Source organism: Thamnophis elegans, chromosome 1, assembly GCF_009769535.1.
Source record: "Thamnophis elegans isolate rThaEle1 chromosome 1, rThaEle1.pri, whole genome shotgun sequence".
NCBI lineage: Eukaryota > Metazoa > Chordata > Lepidosauria > Squamata > Colubridae > Thamnophis > Thamnophis elegans.
In genome coordinates, this window is record NC_045541.1 from 174,117,564 (window position 1) to 174,129,731 (window position 12,168).

At 47.3% G+C, this 12,168-nt stretch overlaps 1 protein-coding gene across 1 annotated transcript in view; it reads right to left on the reverse strand.

The window, feature by feature from the left end:
* APC2 (APC regulator of WNT signaling pathway 2) overlaps positions 1–12,168 on the reverse strand; it is a 46,964-nt gene that overhangs the window by 13,342 nt on the left and 21,454 nt on the right. Inside the window, exons 7-10 of the mRNA XM_032224454.1 lie at positions 11,987–12,079; positions 7,095–7,479; positions 3,839–3,934; positions 1,594–1,733 (exon numbers count right to left, since the gene is read on the reverse strand). Coding sequence (XP_032080345.1) covers positions 1,594–1,733; positions 3,839–3,934; positions 7,095–7,479; positions 11,987–12,079 — 714 coding nt within the window. The remainder of the gene's footprint in view (positions 1–1,593; positions 1,734–3,838; positions 3,935–7,094; positions 7,480–11,986; positions 12,080–12,168) is intronic.

Genomic DNA, 12,168 nt, shown 5'->3' on the forward strand with positions numbered 1-12,168 from the left:
ATAGCAATAGCACTTATATACCGCTTCCCAGTGCTCTTACAGCCCTTTCTAAGCGGTTTATAGAGTCAGCCTATTTTCCCCAACAATCTGGGTCCTCATTTTACCCACCTTGGAAGGATGGAAGGCTGAGTCAACCTTGAGCCTGGTGAGAGTCGAACTGCCAAATTGCAGGCAGCCGGCAGGCAGCAGAAGTAGCCTGCAGTACTGTACTCTAACCACTGCGCCACCAAGGCTCAAATATCTATTTAGGTAAATACTTGAAGAATTAACATTTTATAATTCAGGCTGTATGTATGTATGTATGTATGTATGTATGTATGTATGTATGTATGTATGTATGTATGTATATCTTCCTTTCCTGCCTGATTCAGTTTTTTTGTCTTGGATCCAGGGGTGAAATCCTCCTGGTTCGGCCCGGTTCAGCCAAACTGGTAGGGACGATTGTCCTTGGTTCTGCAAACCGGTAGTAAAAAAACAAAGCTTCCATGGATCGTGCGCCTGAGCTGTGAGCCATGCGGACGTCGGAAGCTTTCCCCCGGCTTTTTACAGCATTTTTTTTCCTGCTGGTTTGGGCAAATAGGCAGGGAAAATGCTTTAAAAAGCGGTGGGCGGGGGGTGCTGCGAAAGAGGGACAGAGGGAGGGAGGGAGGGAAAAAGGAGAGGGAGGGAGGACCACAAACCTGGCACTAGACACAGCTTCAGAGGATACCTTGAAAGAGCACAGCAATCCAGGGCTGGAAGGCACCTGGAGGTCATCTAGTCCAACCCCCTAATCCAGCAGGACATTGTTAAAGTGAGTTTCTGTCTTTTGAGCCCCCCCCCCAGTCACATGACTATATAGCTACGGCAGTGGTGGGTTTCAAATTTTTTTAGAACTTCTTCTGTAGGTGTGGCCTGCTTTGTGGGAGTGGGTTGCCAGCCATGTGACCGGGTGGGAGTGGCTTGCCAGCCATGTGACTGGGTGGGAGTGGCTTGGCAGTCATGTGACTGGGTGGGCATGGCCAACTTGTAAAATGTGGTGAAACTCACTTAACAACGCTCTTGCTTAGCAACCAAAATGTTGGCTCAGAAACTCTGGCATTTGAAGCGTGCAAGTCTTAAAGCTGTCAAGTTACCCTCGCACCCCTAACCCTTTAGAAAAAAAACCCCCAGGGGTGTTCAAACTTGACAGCTTTAAGACTTGTGGACTTCAACTCCCAGAATTCCTCCTCCAGTCATGTTGGCTCAGGAACTCTGGTATTGAAGTGTGCAAGTCTTAAAGCTGTCAAGTTACAAGACCCTTGCACCCCTAACCCTTTAGAAAAAAACCCCCAGGGGTGTTCAAACTTGACAGCTTTAAGACTTGTGGACTTCAACTCCCAGAATTCCTCCTCTCGCTCTTCATCTTGATGATGTGTGGACGGGCAGGGGGAGGGAGCTGGAACCGGTTCTAAACGGCACTGTAGATCTATAGAAGAGGTTAGAACTGGCAGGAACCCACCCCCTCAGCCACGGCCATCCAGTCACATGACACACACACCCCCAAGCCACGCCCACAGAACCGGTAGGATTTTTTTTTTTTAGATTTTCCCCACTGCTTGGATCCCATCGCACCTTGTTGACCACGTCGCCAAAGGTGAGGTTGGTCAAGGCCATGCCTGTGTAGCGCCTGAGGGCCAGGTTGAGGGGGTCGTTGGTCATCTTGTGCATCTCATAGTCCACCTGCAGGAGCTCAGCAATGGCCTGGAGTCCACCTGGGAAGGGGAAACGGAGAAGAGAAAAAACGGTGAGCCCCCCCAACAGCAGCGCACAGCCAAAGGCACAAGAGTCACCCAATCGCATTGATCGGGGTCGGTGCAGAGGACAAGCAGCAGCCACACAGTAGAACCATGGAAAAGAAAGAACTACGCAGATAGTCCTCGACATACGACCACAATTGGGACCACAATTTCCATTGCTAAGCAAGAGCGTTGTTAAGTGAGCCGTGTCTGATTTTACAAATGTTTCCTTCCAGCCGTTAAGTGAATCCCTGCACTTGTTTAGGGCAGTGTTTCTCAACCTTAGCAACTTGAAGATGTCCGGACTTCAACTCCCAGAATTCCCCAGCCAGCGAATGCTGGCTGGGGTATTCTGGGAGTTGAAGTCCGGACATCTTCAAGTTGCCAAGGTTGAGAAACACTGTGTTAGGGTGAATCACACAGTCGTTAAGCGAATCCACCTGGCTCAGGTGGCAAATGGCAGAGCCACAGGAGGAATTGCCCAATGACCCTTCATTACATCATCACCCAGCAAGGCTCAACCAAGCCCGGGATACAAACACAACCTACCAAGTGCTTAGATATCTTACTTAACTGAATCTGTTTCAGAATATGTCATAAAAGGTGTAATGTTATTGGAGAATTTATTGAAATTGCGAATGAATGCCAGTAGATGGTTGTGTCTGTAAATATAAATGATTCTAGATTAAAAAAAAGCATGTCTGAATAATGGTAATTTAAATGAGAATTGTGGGTACAGGGATAGTAAAATACAATTTTTTTTTCTTTCTTGATTTAAAATGTCCAATTCGATTTGAATGAAGTATATGTAAGGATTGTGGAAGAAACGCACGGAATATATTTGTAACCAATCGATACGCTTTCTACAAGATGTAACGAAGGACGATTCCTTTTTTTGTGTGTTTTTGTTTAATTAAAACAATTTTAAAAACTTCAAAAAAAAAAAAAACCCCACAATCTACAAAGTTACCCCTGCAGGGCCTCCTGAGAGTCTGACAACCAATCAGAATCTGGGTTTTATGCCCAGAAAGGGCATAAAACCCAGAACACTCTCAACATCTCCTCCCTTTTTTTGCTTCAAACTTCAAACCACGTGGTCCTGTCCACCATTAAAACCATCTTTCCAGGTAGTCTCCATGTTTCCAATGTCTCTCTCCCCACTTGGCACTGTAGGAAGTTAAAACCTCCTAGAAAAATGAAATATCCTGGGAAGTACTGAAAAGGCAGAATATTATATTTCCCTGGATCAGAAGTGGAGAAACGTGTTTTTAGGCAGGAAACAGACTCACTCTTAATAGCCCCCCCCACCTTTTTCAATGGGCCATTAAAAAGCCTGGGTCTGTCTATTCTACATAACAAAGACCCCTCCCCTTAAGCTCCAGGGTGATGGGGTTAAGGCATGATAGTATTAGCCCTTTACCCATCCCACCACAGGGCACCTGGGAAGAAGCAAGGCTCAACCCAACTTGAACTCACAGGCTACAGAGTTGCCCCTGCATGGGAGTCTGACAACCAATCAGAATACAAGCTCAAGATCAAAAGCCCAGAGAGGGCACAAAACCAGGGACTTTCAGCATCTCAGCCCTTCTCTTCTTCTCCACCCAACATTGAAGCATGAGCTCAAGCCATGTGGTCCTGTCCACCATGTGTTTAAGTGTTTAAAAACTAAATCTCAGTTTCTTTTTCTTCTTTACCCAACATCTGGAAGCATGTGATTCCCCCCTTTTCTGTTCAGGATTCAAGCCATGTGGTCCTGTCCACCATTAAACCATCTTTCCAAGCAGCCTCCATGTCTCCAGTGTCTTTTTCCCCACTTGGAACTGAACAGAAGGACATTTCTTCCAACAGGTCCTTTCCAACTCTGTTATTCTATTCTATTCTATTCTATTCTATTCTATTCTATTCTATTCTATTGCCAGGAGTTCAATACTGACAGGCTCAAGGTTGTGCCACCCTTCCAAGAAATGAGGACCCCGGTGGTTGGGGGCGCAATACGCTGACTCTGTAAACTGCTTAGAGAGAGCTGAGAAGCATTAGGAAGCGGTTCATGGCAGGCTGCAGTGCTCCCCCGTGTAACCTACCCAGCTCATTCATGGCACGGCGGTATTCTTCATCGAACGAGAGCTTCATGATGGCGCAGGTAGCTTGGCAGATCTGGGGCTCGATCGGAACAGGAGCTGCAGAGAAGGAAGCGGGATGCGGTGAATGGAACAGAGACCCCCAAACATTTAATTGCACCGACTTAGGATGCAATTCAGTGGATCCACATCCTTTGGTGCTTTATACCCCAAGTGAACCCACTTAAAGTGGGATTTTGGAAACTGGGCACAAGCTCAAAACGTTGCTGGTAAGATCAGCGGGCTAGAAAGACTTATGAAGGGGAAAGGAATGCAAATGTTTAGTGCAGCGGTCACCAACCGGTGGTCCGTGAGAAAATTTTGGCAGAGAAAATTATTTGCATTTTTTAATATTGCACTAAATCAGGGGTCCTCAAACTACGGCCCCTGGGCCGGATACATGCAATGAACGCTTGTGTTGCTGCAGAGAGTCTCCCCCTTCGGGGTCTTTTTGTGCGGGTCGGAGGGAGGCAGAAATTCCAACTTGGGGTCTGCTTTGGCCTCCTGGCGTGGGGCTTTAGGCAAAGGCTGGAGGGAAGCGCCGATGGTGGCGAAGAGCCAGAGGGCCTCGTTCCAGTGGGACTGCATCATGGCCTGGAACTGGCTGGCCATCTCAGCCTGCAGAGCCTCCAGGCGCTGGCACCTGGTCTTGCACTCCCGCAGGTCTTCCCTCTGCTTGGAAAGCCTATGTTTCTAGTCCTCAGTGAGGTGCTTCTACTGAGCCTCCTTCTCAGTCAGATCCAATTTGACCTGAGCCAGCTGTTTTGCCAACTCTTTCTCGTGGTGCAGAGGTGGGTTCCTACCAGTTTGCAGCTATTCGGTAGAACCGGTTCGTCAAATCTACCGAACCGGTTAGAAGAGGTTCCACCAGTGGACCCGGAAAGCAGGCCACACCTACAGAAGAGGATCCAAATTTTTTTGAAACCCACCACTGGTCCTTGGATATGATTATTCTACACTATCATGTTCATATTTATAAAACTCAGGGCCTCTGTGAAAGGTAAGGATGACTGCTGCGTTTGTGGTGCAATCAGAACATTGCGTGTGTTGAAGTTGTTTCAACGCAAACCAAAGATGCCTTTTAAAAAACAAGTTTACATCATATTCTTATGCATGCCAGTTCTGTGTGTGAGGTAATTTAAGGTGGTTCTGACAAGTGTCGTCGGCATCTTCATATCCGGCCACATGGGCGGCAAGCCACTCCCATCACGTCACATGGGTGGCAAGCCACTCCCACAAAGGAGGCCACACCCACAGAGTAGGTTCGAACAATTTTTGAAACCCACCACTGTCGTGGTGGCTGCTTAGCTCCAACAACTGCTTCCTGTTGGGGTCCTAAGGAGCCCGGGTGGAGAGGCGAGGAGTGGCTGGGAGGGGAGGGGAAAGTAGAGGCCGGTGAGGCGCCTCTCCATGTGAGTGACATCGAGTTGGCCACACCCACCCAGCCACCTAGCCACGCCCAAGCAGCCGGTAATTAGACAGACCCTATTAGTGGTCCGCGGGATTTAAAACCCTGAATTTAGTGGTCCCTGAGGCGCAAAGGTTTGGGGAGCCCTGGTTTAGAGTATGGAAAGAGAATACTCAGCGGAGAGAGCATAGCTAAAAAGGAGTCGTAGAGAGACTCTTCTAGAATATTAATAAACTCTCCTACATAAAGAAGAACATTAACGGTTGCTTCGAAGCCAGTAATTTTGAAACGAGCTCGTGAAAGCTGCGACGCAAAATTCAGACCTCTGGGAAAACAATATAACTTTTAAAAACATGTTGGTAAGGCAGGCTCTCTTTAAAAATGTTTGGTTTCTCATCGGGTGGGGACTTGAATGAATGCTGTTCAAATATCCTTCAGCAAGCCTCTTAGCGAATCCAACCACTGGAAGCTGGCACGGAAATACTCCACGTGAAGAAATACTTTTAAAGTCAACAGAAATTGAGTATCTGCCGTTGAGTAACCCCAAGTCAGTTTCTGCCTCTCAGGTTTAATGTGATCATTGCATTGTTATGCTAATAGAGGGGAGAGTGTGGCCTTTGTTTATCCAGTTCATTTCCTTTCTCTACCGCCCTTCCAAAATAGCTCAGGGCAATTTCCATTAAAAGTTAGGCCCTTAAAAAACACTGAAGCAAAACAAAAAGGATTATTTTTAATTATTTTGAATGGCAAAGCGCTTACATTTTTTTTCAGGTTGGTTGAGGGCCTGCAACGGAAATAGATCTCTGGACTCTATAAAAACTGGGAGCCCGTCTCTAAGAAGATTGTGGGCAAGTCATAGCTATGGACTTAAGAAGCCGAGGTGGTGCAGTGGTTAGGGTGCAGTACTGCAGGCCACTTCAGCTGACTGTTATCTGCAGTTCAGCGGTTCTAATCTCACCGGCTCAAGGTTGACTCAGCCTTCCATCCTTCTGAGGTGGGTGAAATGAGGACCCAGACTGTGGGGGCGATATGCTGACTCTGTAAACCGCTTAGAGAGGGCTGAAAGCCCTATGAAGCGGTATATAAGTCTAACTGCTAACTGCTAACTTCTCCAGCTAGTCTTCATGAGCAATAGAGAACAAGCAAAAACAGTCCCCAAAGATGCTTTTTTCAGGTGGCAACTGGACTTTCTGGTTTTTTTTCTTTTGAAGACGTTTCACTTCTCATCTCAGAAGCTTCTTCAGCTCTGACAGGATAGTGGGGAAGGGAAGGACTGATATTCCTTGCAGACAGCTGGTCATTTGCATCCTTTTGAGAGGGTTGTTGAGGCCCCCTGGAGGTTTATCTGTGCCCTCAGGGTCACCTGAGTGGTGCAAATGCTTCCTGTAGTCTGCAATTTTTTTTTTTTACAGACTGTTAGCTATACAATTTGGGATGAACAGCCTTTGAAGGGTGGGGGAGTAGGAATTAATTTCCAGGGAAATAAATGCAGGCTGGGGTGGGCGTGGCCAGCCAGCTCGACATCACTCGTGTCGGGAGCGCTTGTGGTGGCCAGAGCACTCTGCTAGTGAAAACGGGCTCCAAGCTCCATTTTCAGCTGCGATGGCCGCCTGTAACCCTCTGCCAGGGAAAATGGAGCCACTCGCGGTTCTCCAGAGCTCCATTTTCACTGGCGGAAGCACCGCGGGATGGTCCTTCGCTGTTTCCAAGGTGGCCTCGCGGGCCAGATCTCAGCGCCCCGTGGGCTGGATCCACCCCCTGCTTTAAGAGTACCTGCAAAGTCTGGATAGGTAGCCCCAATCCTCCCTCTACCTGCTCCCCCCTCGGGGATCTTGGCCCCTTCCTTCTGCATCCTGAGCCAGTCCCAGCAGGTCTCGGAGTAGGAGCGGATCTGTTCCAGCACGTGTAACACCCGCATCTCCTTCTTGGCCTGTCCCTCGTCGGGCTGAGAGAAGATGATGTTGTGGAGGGCAGCGTTAGCGCGCATGCGACAGTCCTTCCCTGCGGCTCCGGGGCTGTCGGGGGCGCTCGGTTCCCGGTCTGAGTCATGGAGAATCTGGATGAGCAGAGGGAGGCATCCCGACTTGCGCATGGCCAGGCAGCTTTCCTGGGAACTGGACATGGCCAGCAGAGTGCGTGACATGTCCTCCTTGTCGCGGGTGGCCAGCATGGAAAGCAGCCAGAAAACCACCTCCACCTGCGAACCGGAAGAAAGAAATGCCTTTTTATTCACATTTAGCACCACAGTGATTTCTTTGACCTTGTAGGTCCATTTGTTTTTCTTCTGTACCGACAAAAAGAAAATTCACTGCTAAGTGAGACGGTTGTGAAGTAAGGTTTTACATTTAGGCAAAAAAAAAACCCTAAAGGCACAGATACAGTATAGGTCCGGGATGGCGAACCTATGGGACGCATGCCACAAGTGGCACGTGGAGCCATTTGTCAGGGCACGCGAGGCGAGTTCAGCCTTTTTAAAAGACATTTTTTGCTCTCCCCAGGCTCCAGAGGCTTTATAGGAGCTTGGGGAGGGTGAAAAGAGCCTCCCCCCCCCCCCCCAGAGGCCCTCCGGAGGTTTCAGGAGCTTCTCTGAAGGCTCTGGAGGACAAAAAACGACCCAAGAGACAAACCGGAAGTCCTTTCCGGTTTGCTGGTAGGGCTGTTTTTATTCCTCTGGAGCCTTCATGGAAGCCTCCGGAAGGCCCCTGAAGGCTCCGGAGGGCTTAAACTAGCCCCTGCAGGCAAAAAAAGGGCTTAAACTAGCCCTTGCAGGCAAAAACTGCCCCTACAGGCAAACCGGAACTTCGGGAATGGACTTCCAGTTTGCTTGTAGGGCCGGTTTAAGCCCTCCGGAGCCTTCAGGGAAGCCTCCTGAAGGTCCCTGAAGGCTCCGGAGGGCTTAAACCGATCCTACGAGCAAACCGGAAGTTTGTTCCCAAATTCCGGATTGCCCTTAGGGCCGTTTCTTTGCACTCCGGAGGCTTCAGGAAAGCCTGAAGGCTTCCTGCTTGTTGGGTGGTTTTCGCCCTCCCCAGGCTCCTATAAAGCCTCTGGAGCCTGGGGAGGGTGAAAAAAGCAGGCAAAAAACGGGGGGGAGCATCTGACATGCACGCATAGATGCTGAGGTGTGTGTCGCACATTACATTATGGGTGCGGCATGCCTGTGCACAACCCCCCTGCACTCCCCCCACTTATGGCACACGAGCCAAAAAAGGTTTGCCACCGCTGGTATAGGTGGTACCTTGCTCAACAGTAGTATCTGTGAAAGGGATCTTGGAGTCCTAGTGGACAACCATTTAAATATGAGCCATCAGTGTGCAGCAGCTGCCAAAAAAGCCAATACAGTTCTAGGCTGCATAAACAGAGGGATAGAATCAAGATCACGTGAAGTGTTAATACCACTTTATAATGCCTTGGTAAGGCCACACTTGGAATACTGCATTCAGTTTTGGTCGCCACGATGTAAAAAAGATGTGGAGACTCTAGAAAGAGTGCAGAGAAGAGCAACAAAGATGATTAGGGGACTGGAGACTAAAACATATGAGGAACGGTTGCAGGAACTGGGTATGTCTAGTTTAATGAAAAGAAGGACTAGGAGAGACATGATAGCAGTCTTCCAATATCTCAGGGGTTGCCACAAAGAGGAGGGAGTCAGACTATTTTCCAAGGCACCTGAGGGTAGAACAAGAAGCAATGGGTGGAAACTAATCAAGGAGAGAAGCAACTTAGAACTGAGGAGGAATTTCCTGACAGTTAGAACAATGAATCAGTGGAACAGAAGTTGCCTCCAGAAGTTGTGAATGCCCCAACACTGGAAATCTTTAAGAAGAAGTTGGATAGCCATTTGTCTGAAACGGTATCCTGCCTAAGCAGGGGGTTGGACTAGAAGACCTCCAAGGTCCCTTCCAATTCTGTGATTCTATTCTAAGTGAGCTTTGCCCCCGTTTTACGATCTTCCTTGCCACATTTGTTAAGTGTACCACCGCAGTTAAGTTAGTAACGTGGTTGTTAAGTGAATCTGGCTCCCCCCATTGAGTTTCCTTGTCGGAAGGTCGCAAAGGGGGGATCATGTGACCCTGGGACACTGCGACCGTCATAAATATGAGTCGGTTGCCAAGTGTCTGAATTTTGATCCCATGACCATGGGGAAGCTGTGATGGTTTTAAGTGCGAAAATACATCCTAAGTCACTTTTTTAATGCTGTTGTTGTTCTGACCGAGGCTTCCCCTGCAGCACGAAGCTGCGTCCTCGTCCAGATAAACCCCTTTAATTTCGTGACCCGTCAAAACTGCGGAGGACAAAATCGCGCTCGACGAAAGCGCGCATTTGACGTCATCACAGCGCAACGAAAAAAATTAAAAATTGAAATAAAAATAAAATTAAAGCAAGCCGATTCACATAAAGGTAAGGGTTAGGTTTAGGGTTAGGGTTAGGGTTAGGGTTAGGGTTAGGGTTACGTTAAGCGTTAGGGTTACGTTTAGCGTTAGGTTAAGGGTTAGCGTTAGGTTTAGCGTTAGGTTAAGGGTTACGTTTAGGGTTAGATTTAGGGTTAGGTTAAGGGTTAGGTTTAGGGTTAGGTTTAGGGTTAGGTTTGGGGGGGTTAGGGTAAGGTTTTTGCTTTATTTTTACATTTTTCGATCACAGCGCGATGTTTTCGTCGGGCTGTGATGACGTCAAATGCGCGCTTTCGTCGAGCGAGATTTTGTCCTCCGCGATTTTGTGATGGAACCTTTAATTTAATTGACAGTGAATTCCTCTCCAGCAAACTCTTTCCTCTCCCACAGTCTTTCCAGATAGTTCACAATTCCCGACCTTTATTGGAGAATGGACCAGGCCGATATCTTTCAGAGGCCGCAATACGTGGCAAGAATGCAGGAATGAACTAAGTTGTCTCCTGCAAACTCCACTCCCCTGTTGCTCCTCTTTTATTCCCTATGGGAGGGGCCATTCACTGTCTACCAGTGGCCTCACTCCTGGGATCGGCCCTTGTTCCTTAGCTGTTCCCTTCGTCTAGCAACCCTGTGCATGCACACACTGGGAACAGGCTCCAGCTGTTCTTCTGCCCCCCCCTGACTCTGAAGGCAGCTGATAACTGTCAGATGGCCCTGGCCCCACCTCTTCCTCCGACACAGAGCCTTCCCCAGGACTGGCCCAGGTTCCTCCCCAACCTCCTCACTGTCCGAATCTATTTGTAATAGATATAGCTGAATAATAATTGATATTGATAGTAATGTATATAATGTGGAGTTGATATGATAAATAATAATTGGATATGAGAAGGGAAGGTTGGAAATATTTTTGGACCATATACAAAGGTTATTAATCACAATAATTATCACTATTAAAAAATAAAATAAAATATATACAGTTAAATGTTAACTAATATAGGGAAAATGTTACGATATACGATGTATACAGAAAGAAGGGAGAATGATAATAAACTATACTGCATGGAAGATGGAATTTTGGGTATTAAATATTATGGATGTTCAGCTATATTGTTACATTTCATTCCACAATACAGATAGTCCTCTGCTTACAGTAGTTCATTCAGTGAACATTCGAAGTTACGACGACACTGAAAAAAGTGACTTATGACGGTTTCCCACACTTGCAATGTGGCAGCGTCCCCATCGCCAAGTGATCAAAACTTGGATGCTTGGCAACCTACTCATATTTATGATGGTTGCAGCGTCCTCTGTGTGTGTGTATGTGTGTGTCATGTGTTCACCTCTTGCAACCTTATGACAAGCAAAGTCAATGGGGAAGCCAGATTCCACTTAATAACCTGCGACCAACTTAACAACTGCAGTGATTCACTTAACAGCTGTGGCAAAAAAAAAAAGGTCACAACATGGGGTGAACTTCACGTAACTGTCTCACTTAACAACAGAAAATCTGGGCTCAATTGTGGTCGTAAGTCAAGCACTACCTGGTACAAATGTTCTCTTTTTTTTGAACAAACCCAAGTGTGAGAAGATTGGGAGCTGCACCTTTTGATGCTGCCACTAGATGGCACTCACGTAAAAGCCCAGCACCTCGGATTTGAAACTATGATTTGCATCATGTAAACAAACAAACAAACAAAAAGACCTGGTGAAACTTTGATTGTATGGTTGGGGCCATTATTTTGACTTTTGAGCCAAGGTGGCACAATTTCCTATTCTATTCTACTCTACTCTACTCTACTCTTGATTCCAATGTTCTGTTCTGTTCTATTCTATTCACAACAGTGCAAACATGTCTAGAGTATGTCTACTTTGGTGGAAAGAAGGACTGGGGCGATATGATAACAGAGTTCCAATATTTAAGAGGTTGGTACAAGGAAGAGGGGGCCAACCTATTCTCCCAAAGCACCAGAAGGCAAGACAAGAAACAAAGGATGGAAACTAATCAAGGAGAGAAGCAATCTGGAATTAAAACTTCCTGACAGCGAGAACAATTAACAAAGAGAATTACTTGCCTGCAGAGGTTGTGGGTGCTCCATCACTGGAGGCTTTTAAGAAGGGATTGGACAGTCATTTGTCTGAAATGGTCTATAGGGCTTCCAACCTGAGCAGGGGGTTAGGCTAGAAGACCTCCAAGGTCCCTTCCAACTCCGTTATTCCAATCACGTACACACCTTAAAACTACCTGCAGGTCATGGTTATGCATATGCCAATAAAAACCATTTTGTTCGTTTTGACCATAGAAACATACTCCTGTACCTTACTGCTGCCCAGCTGATCCTTCGCTTCCTCTGAATTGGTTGCGATGTCCAGCCTCCCATCTCCTTCGGTGCTTGGCAGTTTTCCGGAGGGCTGGAAGATAAAGAGTTGGGAAACACATAGAAACGTTTAATAAAATTTGCATCCTGTCACCCTGCTGGTGTCTCCCTGCAGAGCCCATT